This window comes from Miniopterus schreibersii (assembly GCF_964146895.1).
Source record: "Miniopterus schreibersii genome assembly, chromosome: X".
In the NCBI taxonomy this organism is placed as follows: Eukaryota; Metazoa; Chordata; class Mammalia; order Chiroptera; family Miniopteridae; genus Miniopterus; species Miniopterus schreibersii.
The window spans coordinates 25,117,900-25,131,962 of record NC_138104.1 but is presented as its reverse complement, the minus strand read 5'-3'; the positions used below and the strand labels follow the sequence as shown (position 1 = coordinate 25,131,962).

Genomic DNA, 14,063 nt, shown 5'->3' with positions numbered 1-14,063 from the left:
CACCCAGGATTTGAGCACCAAGCTGTGCAACACACAAAGACATTTCTCAACTTCCATGAACAATCAATACTGTAATCACCCTAGAATGATCTCTCTCTAACACAATGAAATCCAGCCCTGGATTTCGTTGTGCTATATCGTCGCAACCAACAAATTATCCCCATGGCTCAGGATGAATGTCCCAGGTTCCTTTAGCTCAGTGGTTCCCAACCATAGCTGCATTTTGAAATCATAGGAAGCTTTAAAAAAAATACAGATACCTGGACCCCATCCCCAGGGATTCGATGTAATTGGTTTGGGGTGGGGCTTGGGTATCAAGTTTTAAAAGTTCCTTCAGAGTTTCTGCCGTGCAGCCTAGACTGACACCCACTGAGGTTCTTACTGGATTCAGGTTGAACAGGTGGCTTTCTGCAATCTTCCCTATGGGGGGAATAAGGTTGCTGGCTGTGAAAAAGAACACAGCTGGGGCCAGGGCCCCAGACCTGATGAGGACGTTTGTTTCTAGTGTGTCTTTATCTTAGGGCCCTGCCCTCCTGTGGCTGACCTGGTAAATGAATCTCTACCACAGCATTAATGATAGAAAATAGCTTCATGTATGCCTTCCAAGATGGCAGAGACCTTCAGGGCCTTAACATAAAGAAATTCTGGGCTGGAGGTGGGCAAGGGGGGAAATGGGAACATCTGTAATAGTATCAACAATAAAAATAAAGTTAAAAAAAAAAGAAATTCTGGATTGTAGGATTCAAAGGCTCCATGGCAAGTCTGGTAGGGGAGGTGGTTTGAAGGAGCCCCAACCTGATTTCCCCGTCTCCCTCATCTCAGAAAATCACACCCCCATTCTTCCTGTTGACTCCTCTCTTTTTGACCTCCTATATCCAATTCGTCAACATATTGTCTTGGTTCTATCTCATAGTATATCCAGAATTCAGTCACTTTTTATAATCTCCATTATTACTATTCTAGCCCAAGCTGCCATCATATTTCAACTTATTACTGCAGTAGACTCCTAATTGGTCTCCCTACTTTGGCATCACACTCCAACACGATTTTCCACACAGCAGCCAGAGGAATCCTTTTAAAATGCATGTTAGACACTGTCTGCTCAAAAACCATCCAGTGGAGTAAAATCCAAAATTCTTGCCATGGCTTAAAGGCCCTACATTACCCAGTCCCTCACTGTCTCTGTAAGCACAACCCCTCTGACTCCACCTCAGTCATTCTCCTGTAGCCTCACTAGGCTGCCTTGCTGTTCCTCATGCACCCCATTTCTAATCTCACCTCAGAGCTTTTATTGTTCTTTCTTCTTGGAAGGTTCTTTCTTCAGATAGCCTCATGGCTTCTCTCCCTCACTTCCTTCAGGTTTCCGCTTAAATATCACCTCCTTGGAGAGGTCTTCCCTGACCATCCTGCCTAAACTAGCACTTCTATCACTTCCACCCTTACTCATTCTTTTGCAGCATCCCTTACCCTGCTCAGTTTGTCCTTATAGTTGTTTTTTGCTACCTAAAAGATATTTGATTATTGTAAGTCTGTTCCTGCTAGAATGAATGTTCCTTGAGGTCAGGGAGTTTTGTCTGTCTTGTGTACTGCTGAATCCCTCATCACCTAGAACAATGCCTGGCACATAGAAGGCCCTCCCTAAATTTGTCACATGAATGAATAAATGCCTCTAAATACATGATTCCTGCATTTTCTCCAGTACAAGGAGCACCCAGGAAAGACTTAGTTTCAGGATTTGCTAACCATGTGTCCTGCTGAATTTGTGGGACAATTTTCAAGAACTAGAGAGCCTAGCTGATTCTTTGGGCATTCATATAGAATTGAACAAACAAGGTGGTAGAGAGCCCAGAATTAAAAAGCGAGGACACCTGGGTAAATCCCCAATGTCTCTGTTTCTGAATAGTGCAGAAATTGTGGATAAATCATTTTGGAGTGCTAGGAATCCTTTCTTCCACATCTAAAATAATATTTTCTATGGGCTGCCTTCCTATTGGCAGGACATAGCTGTGAGATGAATAAGATAATTCCTTGTAAATCCTTTCAGATGCTTGTATTGAGATGCAATAAAAACCACCATTTAGGTATATATCACATTAAGAAAATCAAATATATAAAAATTCACTGCATTATTAAAGAATTTTTGCAAACTCCCTTAGACCTAGAGCATTAATAATGGGATTCAATTCACCCAAATTTGATTCATGCCCAGCTTTTTCAGAACACAAAAACCCCAGGGTGGAGCAAAAGTAGGTTTACAGTTGTTTGTATGAAAAATAATACAATAATCAATAATATTATAGTAATAAACTGTTTCACATACTCATAACTGTAAACCTACTTTTGCCCCACCCTGTATAAGAAAGCACTTAGCACATTACCTTGCATCTAATGGAGGATCAATATCTATTTATTGACTTATTGATCAATAAGGAAAAGTGTACCCATCCTGAAACATCTTAACTCTGGTGTGGCAAAGGTCGGGTTTTTCTCAGGGATGGAGAACTCACCAGCCCTCTGTTCTTTTTCCAGTCCCCCAAATCTGCCTTCATCAGTGCTGCAAAGAAGGCCAAGCTGAAATCCAACCCTGCGAAGGTCCGATTTTCCGAGCAGGTGGCAGTTGGAGAAACAGATGCAGTAAGTGCAGCTTCCACTCCCTCTCCTCAGCCTTTGGCCAGAATTGGCTCTGCTGTCGAGGTCTCACTCTGAGGAATTGCTCATCTGCTGCTCCTCAGAGGGGACAGCCTTACAAAGCAGTTGGAGGGGGAGACCTCGGGGCTCTGGGTGGATAGTGAGCAAGGGGTATGTGTCATCCAGAGAGGCCCTGGACATTGTGGGGAGAAATAACATGTTATCGATTCACTCAAGATCCTTGTGGTGCTTAGAGAAATTTCATCTCTAGCACAGCAGCTTACACTCAGAACTAGTGCTCCATAAACGTCTTTTGGCTACTTGATAGAAGCAGGAATGAAGTAGTGGTTTTCCAAAGATCCAGAGAGACAGCAGCTAGTGAAATTGAGGTCTCTTCAACATTGAAGTGGTCCTGCAACTTCACATCTTGACTGAAGAAAACTGTGCACTGAAGGGTGATACAGACTCTCATTAAGCCACAAAGCTTTTATTAGTCACCTGCTGTGTTCCCAGCACCACAAGGGATGCGAAATAAATACCTGTTCCCTGCCACTGGATACATCTCGGTGATGTTGGGGGTTCAGATTAAGACAGTATAGGATACCTTGCTGAGCGGTATGGTTTTGAGGAGCAGGTGACGCTTGGTAGCTCGTGCCATGTACCGGTCAGTTTAGAGGGGTCATGGTCTGCCCTCAATCTTTCTCACTTCTTTGTGGGGTTTACATGAGCTGAGCTGTCTGCTCCAGATAAGCAAATGAGAAGAGGTGGATAGAAAGCAGAAAGATGTGTGGTAAGCAATCATAGATTATCGCCAGAGTATCCCAGGAATCTGCAGATGTTGGTGATATCTGGTGAGGGTGGGATGTGGAGTATGGGGGGGTGGGGGTAGGGTGAGGATGGGGGGAAGGGATAGCCAGAACTGCTAGCCACCTGTGTGCTTTTGCTGGCTTTTGTGGGCTGGGCTCTCAGGAGACCTGTGGCATTTACGCACTGCAGTTTAGAAGTTAGTAGGCCCAGACTGAATGGGAAAATCAGTGGGGTGCCAGGCACTTCTATAGTTCTTTGAGGCAGAGCCACTCAGAAGGGATAGAGGACACAGTTGTCTTCTATCTCCATTTCTTGGACTCTCATTCCCAAATTCAGCCCAGGCCCTCCTCCATGCCTGTTGGAGGAAGGTTGCAAAGCCCAAGGGACTAACTACAGGACCCCACTGGTAAGATGTCTGAATAATTAGTGGTTGGGCTTTATGTCAATTTTAGCAGAAGTTGAAGAGAAGCAGGGGTTGGTGAGGAGAGAGGAAAGGGAGCAGTATGGAGTCCCTGCAGATCAAGGTGGAGCAGACCCTGAGGTTCAAGTCACTAAGAGGATGTTTATGTCATGAGCCCTTGAAAATCCAGAGGAAATGTGACTTGATTTTGAAAGACAGGAACTACCTGTCACACCTCAGCATTACAGAGTAATAAACCAAGGCCAAGTCAGTGATGAACTGCCTCCCTTCCTCTCCCTTACCTTCGTCCCCTCCTTTTTTCTCCCTTCTCTTCCTCTCCCTTCCACTCTTCCTTCCCCATCCTTCCCTTCCTCCACCATGACTCCCCTCTTCATATGTCTCAGCTAGCTACAGGCAGAATCAAGCGCCCACTCCAGACCGGTCTGAATGCAAATGCCCTAGAGTAGCTGGGACCCACCCAGGTTATTTCTGTTGCTCCAGGACAGGCCACTAGGTGTGGTTCCAGGCTCCTGTCTTTGAGAGAGACAGACCTCAATCTTCCCACTGTAGTTGTGCTTAAGAAAGTACCTGATGTCACAACAGCAGCCCACCGCCACTGCCACTAGTGTGGACCATAGCAACCTCACCATTGGTTGGGAACTGGGAGAGTCCATACCCTGGTGATACCGGGCTGTCCTATCATTCCTTTCCCTTCATGTTCCAGGGATTTATTAAGCAGCCACAGCAAAAATTAATCCTGTGGATGTTCCTTGCCAACTCTATTTTTAAACAAAATCAATTAAGTAATCATCTGAGTCCAACCCAGTGTGTTAAATAAAACCTGCCACCATTGAGTGTCATCAGTCTGGGAATCCAGGGCCTCTGGGCTTGGCAGGAGCAAGGTATCTCAAGATCAGGGAGTCACACTTTTCCAGCTCTATAACCCATCACTTTCCACCATGGCTTGACTCCTGGCTCCCCACCACTGACAACTACACCTTGTCCCAGGAGGACTTATTGTTCACGTTTTCATACTTTGTCTGTGACAGTCCCAAGATCTGGACTGTTCTCTTATGGCCTCTCCAATTGCCCATACCCACCATCTCCTTTAAAATAAAAATCTAATTCACTTCATTTTGGAAAACTTAACACCCGTTGGTTTGTTTTGGTTTTATAATTGTTCTCTAATGGATTTTTGCATACACCAAGTCACTATAACAAGAGTGTAAGACTAAACCCAGGTCTTCTGTTTTTGCCATAGCCCTCATGGGGCTTAGCACAGCGCAGGGCATATAGTACAAGCCCATTGAATACCCACTGAATTAATGACTCTGGCCATCTTAAGCAGTTTTTCAGTTTCTAGAAAACTGATGATGTTGGCCTTGGGAAATGATTGGATTCTCCTGATAAATCATTCAAGTAAGCACATATCAAGCACCTACTGCTCTATATGTGGTAGCAATTTATTGAGCACTAACTGTGTGGCATAGATTCTGCTCAATATTGTGACTACAAAGATTGAATAGGGCATGATTATTGTGCTCTGAGCTCACTGTTTGATTATGAAAGACACACTGTTTTTTTAATATGAGAGGAGCACTGAGAGAGATGTGTATACATTGCTATTGGAATACATGGGAACACCAGGTTCGAGGTACTGACAATACTGGACAAGGCTTTCCAGAATTCATCTTTAAGTTTAATTTTAAAGAATAAGTAGAGCCATGGCAGGTTTGGCTCAGTTGGTTGAGCATCATCCCATACACCAAAAGGTCAACAGTTCTATTCCCAGCCTGGGTGGTAACCAATCAATGTTTCTCTCTCTCTCCCTCTCCTTTCCTCTCTCTTTAAAATCAATAAAAAAATATTTTTAAAAATAAATTTTTAAAAAAAGTATGAGTGACAGTTTGCCAAGGAAGGTAGAGGAGAGGGAACAGTCTTTATTTTAGAAATATTTATTGAGAGTTTAACATGCACCACTCTATAAGGAAAACTTTTGCTGAAGAATAATTAGGTGTTCAAAAATGGGCTTTGTCAGTGGTTCTCAATCAAGATCAGTAGTGTCCACTTTCAGATAAATTTTGGAAATGTCTGAGGGTTTGGGGGGTCATCCCCATGGTTTGGCATGCTGTTGGCATTTAACTATGTATCCTACAGGGAGTGAGACAGTCCCTGAATGATGACTTGTCAGAGGTATGAAAACATGAAAGAGCAGTGTGGGTAACTGGAATGGCGAGGCATGACTCTGGGGAAGTAGTCAGGTGCCAGTTCAGGAAGGACCTAGGATGCCACAAGAGAAGGGTAATGGTAGAACAAGTGCATGGATGTGAAAATGAACTCAATATTTGAAGGACCTGGTGGGAAAGGAGGTGTCAGGAGATAGGAGCAGATGAGAGAGATGGGCTCCTAAAGAGACCTTCCATCAGCCCTTCAGTGTGTGGTGGTCTCTGAAGCTGTGGAGCTCTGAGCCACAGTAGAATGTGGGTGTGTTGTGACATCAAATGGTGAACTTTTGATATGGCCCAATGTCTTGGAGAACTTGGTTTTGTGTCCAGGTAACATTATTATTGATCTACTCTTATCTGTTTCTCTTTGTCCTTTCATACCTTTGGCTTCTTGTCTCCTTCACTCACTCCTTTTTCCTCCTCTGGCTTCTTTCCTTCTTCTAAATGAGACCCTCTCTTTGTCCTTTCCCTGTCTATTCACAGAAAATGATGAAGAAAGAAGCTCTTCTCCTCATCCCCAATGTCCTGAAGGTCTTCTTAGAAAATGGACAGATCAAGTCATTCACATTTGATGGCCGGACCACTGTTAAGGTACATATAGAATCTCCTTTCTCAGGTCAGCATTGCCCTCTCTGGAGCACACACAACTGCTGGTCCCTGGGTTCCTCTGAGTCTGTACAGAGCTACTCGCTGCCAAAGCAAGGTGGCCATTGAACTCTTGCTGCTGTGAGCACCAGGCTCCAAAAGAACACAGTCCTCAGATGCCGGTGAGGTGGGATTTGCATGCCCAACTCTGTGCTAGTGATTGTAAATGTGTGTGTGTATGCCACACATATGTATGTGCTTGCATATGTGCATGTGTGTGTTCACACACATGTCCGCACACATCTACTGGTGAACTGATTTATGTCCATGTTATACTGGGCCTTCCAAGACTCTTAGGAGCTAAGGAGTGTGAAGATCATTAAACTACTTATAAAGCAAAAAAGTGATTTATATTGATACAATAACACCTACGCAAGTTTATATACAGAAATCAACAAACACAATCTCTCGAGAGATTAGCTTAGCCATGCCTTGCTTTTTAAATAGAAAGCAGATCTTAAGCACTGAACCAAGATTTTAAAAGTCCAGCAACAGTCCCTTTGACTATTCTTTTCACAGGAAGAGCAACTACTGAGCTGTGATTCTTAACGGCTCAGCCAGGTATCTAAAAGTTGTAGCAATTCCCTTATTCCTGAAGAAGAGAGGTGATGATACAATTAACCCCCAGGTTCAACTCTGCTCTAGAACAGATATGTTCCTGCTTCTTCTGGACTCTCCTAAAAGAAAATGCCATTTCCAAAATGAATATTTCCATGTAAACAATACTGCCTAGACTGACAGGTGTCTACAGTGCTTGCCCAGGAAACCCACCTTGGCTCAAAGGTGTTCTGAGGTACCCATGCAGAGGCCCAGACAAACCTATAAATCAAGAAAGCCCTGGCCAGGAAACTTTCCCTAAAAGGAGTCATCAGGTGTTCAGAACTAGCCTTGCCAGTGGTTCTCAGCCAGGGTTGGCACTGCCCCCTCCCAGACAGCTTTTGGGAATGTATGAAGCAGTTGGGGGTTATACCTATGAATGGTACTGGCATTTAGTTTCTCAGGGTGAGAGATGCTAAGTGTCCTGTAGGGAGTGGGACAGTCCCCGAATTATGAAGAATTGTCCTTCTCAAAGTGCCAGTAGCACCCGAGTTGCAAAACACTGAGCCTACTCCATGTTGATTGAACCAAGAGTTTCTTCAGAAGATCCAGGCCTGGGTGGATCCCCCATGGGACTTAGGATCAAAACACACTCTTTAGGGTACCCTGGGATGGTCTCTTGGCTATTGAATATCTCAGTTTATGGGAGGGGCATTGAACCAGAACTAGGTAACTGGGAATATCTAAATGCCCCTCCTCCAGATGTGAATATCTCTTTGTGTCAGAATCCTCTTTGGTGTTGATTCATGGGTTAGTATATCCATTTTAGATCTGTCCCCACACTGGAGCCTTTACTCTTCTCTTTCCCTTTGGCGCCTTCTCCAAGTGTTCTCAACCTTACAACATCACCACCATTGTGGCTTTCAGGTAGCCCCAGCCTTCTAGGAAAAGCGTGCCCCCTGGTTTGTGATCACACCCTGACTTTAGGGAGGGTGCACTGGCTATTCATTGGAACTTGGACAGGCTGCCAAGCCACTTGTCCCAGAGAGGTACCTGAGCAAATTGACAGCCTGGTATGGGGGCTGTTACACTTGTTACTGGTATTACACCAGTTGGTAATCACTGGGGCTTGGCCGTCCACAACCCCAATGCAGCCGAACTGCGAAGAAAACCTCATTTGTTCTTGCCAGAGCTCCAGAAACACTGGCACATCTGTAACTACTTGGGTAATACAAAGAGATACTCTCAAGTACACACCAGTTTCCAGCTGAACATTTGAATGGATCAGTGTCTTTTTCATGTTCACTGAAGGGATTTTAGGAAGCCCTGGCTGTAAGGGTGCTTTGCATTCCCAAGCCTTCTTCTTTCTGGCCTTTGGGAACATAGTGATGACGGCTCTACAGACACACACATTGGAACCCAGTGTAGGCAAATAGATGGCAGAAGTCTCAAAGTGACATCTGGCCAGCCCCCACAGATATTTTCCAGACACCCTAATATTAAAAGTAGGGCAGCAGAGCAGACAGAGCCAGAAGTAGTCAGATTTATGACTATACACAAGACACGTGACATAGCTCCTCTGTGTGAATGCGTTTTTCAAGTTGCTAAATTGCTTGTCTTTAAAAATCAGCTACGATAAAAAATGAATATTTTTCCAGTAACTCAATTCATTCAATTTAGATTTTAAATCCAGAAAGTCGACTTTTTAATCATAAAATCATCACTTTTGCTTTTTTAAATTCCTAAAGAGTCGAGGGACAAACCAGAGTGAACATTTTTACATGATAAGGTGAGGGAAGCCCTGGCTGGTGTTGCTCAGTGGTTAGAGCTTGGGCCTTGCATGGAAGGGTCATGGGTTCGATTACCAGTCAAAGGCATGTACCTGCATTGCAGGTTCGATCCCTAGCCCCGGTTGAGGCACATGCAGGAGGCAACAAATGTGTCTCTCTCATATCAATGTTTCTCTCTCTCTCTCTCTTTCCCTCCCACTCTCTCTAAAAATCAATGGAAAAAATAAATATCTTCGGGTGAGGATTAACAAAACAAAAAAGAAGAAGAAGAAGCTGAAGAAAGAACTAGCAGAGTGCCTGACACTTAGTAAACACTCCGGAAATAATTTGTTGAAAGGAAGAAGAGAAGGAGGAAAGTAGGGCCAGCTATGACCTTCTTTTGCTATATGCCTGGCCAGGCCAAATTCAGAAACAGTTCTCTCCAAATTCAGAAACACTTCTCTCTATCCCCTGCACCATTGGTGTTTCCCAGGGCCCAGGCCTCTAAATAACACTCATGGGTCACTCTCCTCCTCTGAAGCACATTGCCTAGACCACTATAAAGGCTGATGTTTCTGTCTGGCCCACTTTCCCAGCCTCAGCCTTTTCCCCAGGACTTTCTTTCTTGGAATTTAGTCCCCCCCCCCTCCCATGTTTGGTACTTAGAGTAGATTAGAGCTGGAAAGGATCTCCCTCTCAAGGCTCTTTTCTCTTCCACAGGATGTGATGGTGACATTACAGGACCGTCTTTCGCTCAGGTACATTGAGCACTTTGCTCTTGTCCTTGAGTATGCCGGGCCAGAACAGAACCACAAGTTCCTGCTTCTCCAGGACAAGCAGCCCCTGGCTTATGTAAGTAACTCTTTTATCCTGGCTTTATAGCTTTGTATGTGGCCTCTACTAGAGAAGAGGACCCCAGGCACTCTTATTCTGGAAAATTCATAATGATATGTTCAGCCAGCTCCCAGAAGTCACAGTTCTCAATCGAGTTCTGTATAACCCACCTCTAGAGGACTTCTGACAATGTCCCTTGTAACCTAAAAAGGGCATGAAGATTGTTAGTTCCAGTCTCTGTGGAAAAAGTATAGGGTGGTAATTCACTGCATGGCTCCCTGAACGCCGAGTTGAAGAACATTGTCAACTGCCCTGGCTCCTCTCAGAGGCAGAAGCCTGTTAGATTTTTCTGCCTCCGAGAGGAAACTTGAGCTTCACATGAAGACTGTACTGAAAGGGCCAGCCAATGGAGCCTAGTGAGACCAGTGAGGCCGGGACAAGTGTGGGATGGGAATGGGCTGAGTGGGGCAAAGAATGGGCAGTATGTCACCCACGTCAACTTCCAAGGCAGAGTAGGAGGAAGCATCTTATCATCTTAGCCTTTGCCATATTGAAAAAGGCTGGGGAAATCCAGGATGGCTGCACAGTATTTCACCAATAGTGAAGCAGCAGAAAGAGCCAAAGAGGCAACCAGGGCCAATCAATATTCCCAGAGAGGGAGGGAAGGAGTTGGAGAGGAACGATTGGGAAGAAATGGCTAAATGAGAGTGAAACAAAAGCCAAAATCAGACGCCAAAAAAAAAGGAGAGATTTTGGAAAGGAAAATTATTCAAGTTTATTTCTCAGCCAAATGCAATTCAAGGACTCACAAGTTCCCACCTATGAAGGGAAGATTGTGGGTGTCCTGCTTGGAGGGAGGCTTAAGAGGTCTTTTGAATCCAATTGATCTCTTGTTCCAAATGGGATTTTGAACTTTCTTTTTTTGGGGGGGAAAAAAACAATACTTTCAATATATACAAGAGTAGAAAGAATTATATAAGGAACCACCATTACCCAAGGCCAGTTTCAGCAGTTACTGATATATATTGCCCACTTGTTTCATCTATACCTCCAAATGGAATTTTAAATCTTTGATTTAGCTTCTAATAAACAACTTACTCTGCTTGAATCTGGGCCCCTCTGCAAGGTAGAGGCATTAGCCCCACAACAAGAAAAGAGTCATAGAAATACCCAGGAGCCCTCTCTTCCTACCCAGTATCTGGCACCTTAGACCCAATTGCCGATAAAGGCCATGTTCTGAATAAGTGATTCAAAAATTCTAGTCAATTGGGTCCGACGGGCAGAAAAGACCTGGCTCCTCATCACTTTTCTCTAAGGGTAATTGGAATTTGCCAAGTGGGAGACAGCACCCTTATTCTGCCCCAAGCCCCACATTGAGGAGCCACCAAGCTGTCTCCTACCAGCACAGCCATTGATTCTCAGATCTCTTTGCCTCCCACCTCTCATCCCTGGGATTCAGGTGGTGCAGCGGACACACTATCATGGAATGAAATGCCTCTTCCGAATAAGCTTCTTTCCCAAAGACCCTGTGGAGCTGCTGCGTCGGGATCCTGCTGCTTTTGAGTACCTGTACATCCAGGTAGAGTCTGATTGGGGATACAGAGACAGACAGAACAATGGATAAAAAAACAGGCAGTGTGTTCTGCCATCACAATGAAGTCACTATGTAAGTTTTTCCAACCTCCAGATAGCTCTGAAGGCCCTTTCCTTTTCTGCTACCATTGTAGGCCATGGACAAGTTGATTGGCCTGGTGACCTGAGCTGGCTGTGGCTCAAAGTCCTATCTGTTTAGACAGATCTCATCAATTTTCAGGAGCAAGAAACACCAATGACTCTGGCACCATCACGGAATCCCAAGATTTAACACATCCATTTGGGTAACAGGGGTTCCCAACCCCCAGTAACCAGCTCCAGTAAGGAGAAGATTCCCAATTTAGTTCATCTAGAGACATTTGCTGAGCATTTACCCTGAGCCAGGCCCTGTGCTCAATGCTGCTAATCAAGATGAACAAAGAAATGTCTGACTCTCTAGAGTTCATAGATATGTGCACAAATAAATATAAGACAGTGTGGCAGGGAGCATTGTCAGTAGTAGCATCCAGGAAGCAGTTTGCCAACTCTCCATGGGAGGGTGATAGTGAAGGCTTCACAGAGGAAGTGATGCATGCATGCTCTTAGCCTTGAAGGATGAGTGGATGTTTGCTGTGTGCAGAGATGAAGTGGAAGAGGCATATTCTACACAAAGGGACTTGCATCTGCCAAGGCTTGGTGGCATGAAACAGCACAGCATGATGTAAGAGCTGAGAGTAATTTATTATGGCTGGAGTGCAGAATGTGAAGTAAGGAATGGTAAGAAATGAAATGGGAGAGACAGGCAGCAGACAGTGAAGGGCTTGATAGGTCATGACAAGCAGAGGCATTAAAATGATTTAGGACAGTCGTTCTCAAAGTGTGGTCCCTGGGCCAACAGCAGCTGCATTAACCAGGAACTTGCAAAAAAATGCAAATTCTTGAGCCCTAGCCTAGTCCTACTGAATCAGAAACTCTGGTATTTGGTCCCAGCAGCCTGTTTTAACAAGACTTCTAGGGGATTCTGATGCCCAATAGAATTTGAGAACTACTGCTTCAGGGCAGTGGATCTTATCCAGCTGCACATTAGAATTAACTGGGAAGCTTTGCAAAAAAAAGTTCTGCCCCACCCAAGATCAAATAAATCAAAATCTATGGGAATGGGGTCCAAATATTTACATTTTCTAAATTCCTCACGTAATTCTAATGTGCACCTAAAGAAATCCTGCTGTAGGGTGGGGGCATAGAAATGTTGAAAAGAGAATAGCCTGGTCAGATGAGCAATTTTGAAAGACCGAATGGTGCTGAGGAGGTACACCAGCTAGGGAGTTATCGAAGTGGTCCAGAGGAGAAATGATGGGGGCTGGAATCAGGGCAGTGATGGAGGGGTTGGGGTGGGTTGCAAGAGGTATTTAAAAGGTAAAATCAATGGCTTTGACTCCATGAGTGGTAAAAGTAGTATCATTCCCCAAGTTAGGGAATATAGGTAGTAGAATGGGTTTGAGGAAAAGATGAGTTCATTTGGTGACATATTGAGTTTTAGGTACCCATAGGACATACAGAATGCTTGATGAGAGGGGGGGAAATCCCTCAAAACACATCTCTGATGATGTCTCTGATGGAAATGTGCTATAAGACATCATGGTTGTCCTTGCTGCCCCTTCTGACAACCTAAAATGTTAGGAATGTTTCTCAAACAGCCTTAGGTTCCTTTACCTGCACTTTAGGGGGCAAGGAGTTGTGGTTCCTCTATGAATTTTATAAGTTTAGTTCTCATTTTATTTGCCCTATGTTTCTTCATTCAAGCTTCCGGAGATCATCTTTGTTCAAATATTTTGAAATTTGGTGACAAAACATGTCAACCCTCTCTCTCCCTTTTGTGATGATATGGACTTCAGCTGTATTCTTTCCTTTTTAAAAAATCTTTTTTAAGAATATTTTTTAAATTTATTTTTCAGTTATAGTTGACATACAATATTATATTAGTTTCAGGTGTACAACATAGTGAGTAGGCATTTATATACCTTACGAAGTTATCACCCTGAAAAGTGCAGTACCCATCTGGCACTGTACATAGTTATTATATTAGTATTATTGACTATATTCATTCTTTTAATATTAAACAGCTTTATTGAAGTCTAACTGACACATAAAAAACTGCACATATTTAAAATGTACAATTTGATAAGTTTTGACATATGGTTATACCCATGAAACCATCACCACAGTAAAGATACTGAATTTATCCGTTACCCCCAAAGGTTTACTCAAGCTCCTTTGTATTTCATCTCCCCATCTCCAGGCAACAACTGAACTGCTTTCTGTCAATATAGATTAGTTTGCATTTTCTAAAGTTTTATATAAATGAAATTGTACAGTATATATACTTATTTTAGTCTGACTTCTTTCACTCAGCATAGTGATTTTAAGATCCACCCATGTTGTGTGTATCAGTACTTCATTCCTTTTTATTGTTGAGTGGTATTCCATAGTATGGATGTACCAAAATTTGAAAAAAAAAAAATATTGATTTTTTTTTTAGAGAGAGAGGGGAAGAGGGAGAGAGAAATATCAATTTGTTGCTTCACTTATTTATGCACTCATTGGCTGATTCTTGTATGTGCCCTGATCAGGGATCAAACTTACAAC

The 14,063-nt window shown here is 43.6% G+C and overlaps 1 protein-coding gene across 1 annotated transcript in view; it reads left to right on the top strand.

Moving 5' to 3' along the window:
• FRMPD3 (FERM and PDZ domain containing 3) overlaps positions 1 to 14,063 on the top strand; it is a 130,672-nt gene that overhangs the window by 80,686 nt on the left and 35,923 nt on the right. Inside the window, exons 5-8 of the mRNA XM_081125918.1 lie at positions 2,530 to 2,634; positions 6,544 to 6,651; positions 9,732 to 9,863; positions 11,305 to 11,424. Of these exons, the coding sequence (XP_080982044.1) occupies positions 2,530 to 2,634; positions 6,544 to 6,651; positions 9,732 to 9,863; positions 11,305 to 11,424 (465 nt within the window). The remainder of the gene's footprint in view (positions 1 to 2,529; positions 2,635 to 6,543; positions 6,652 to 9,731; positions 9,864 to 11,304; positions 11,425 to 14,063) is intronic.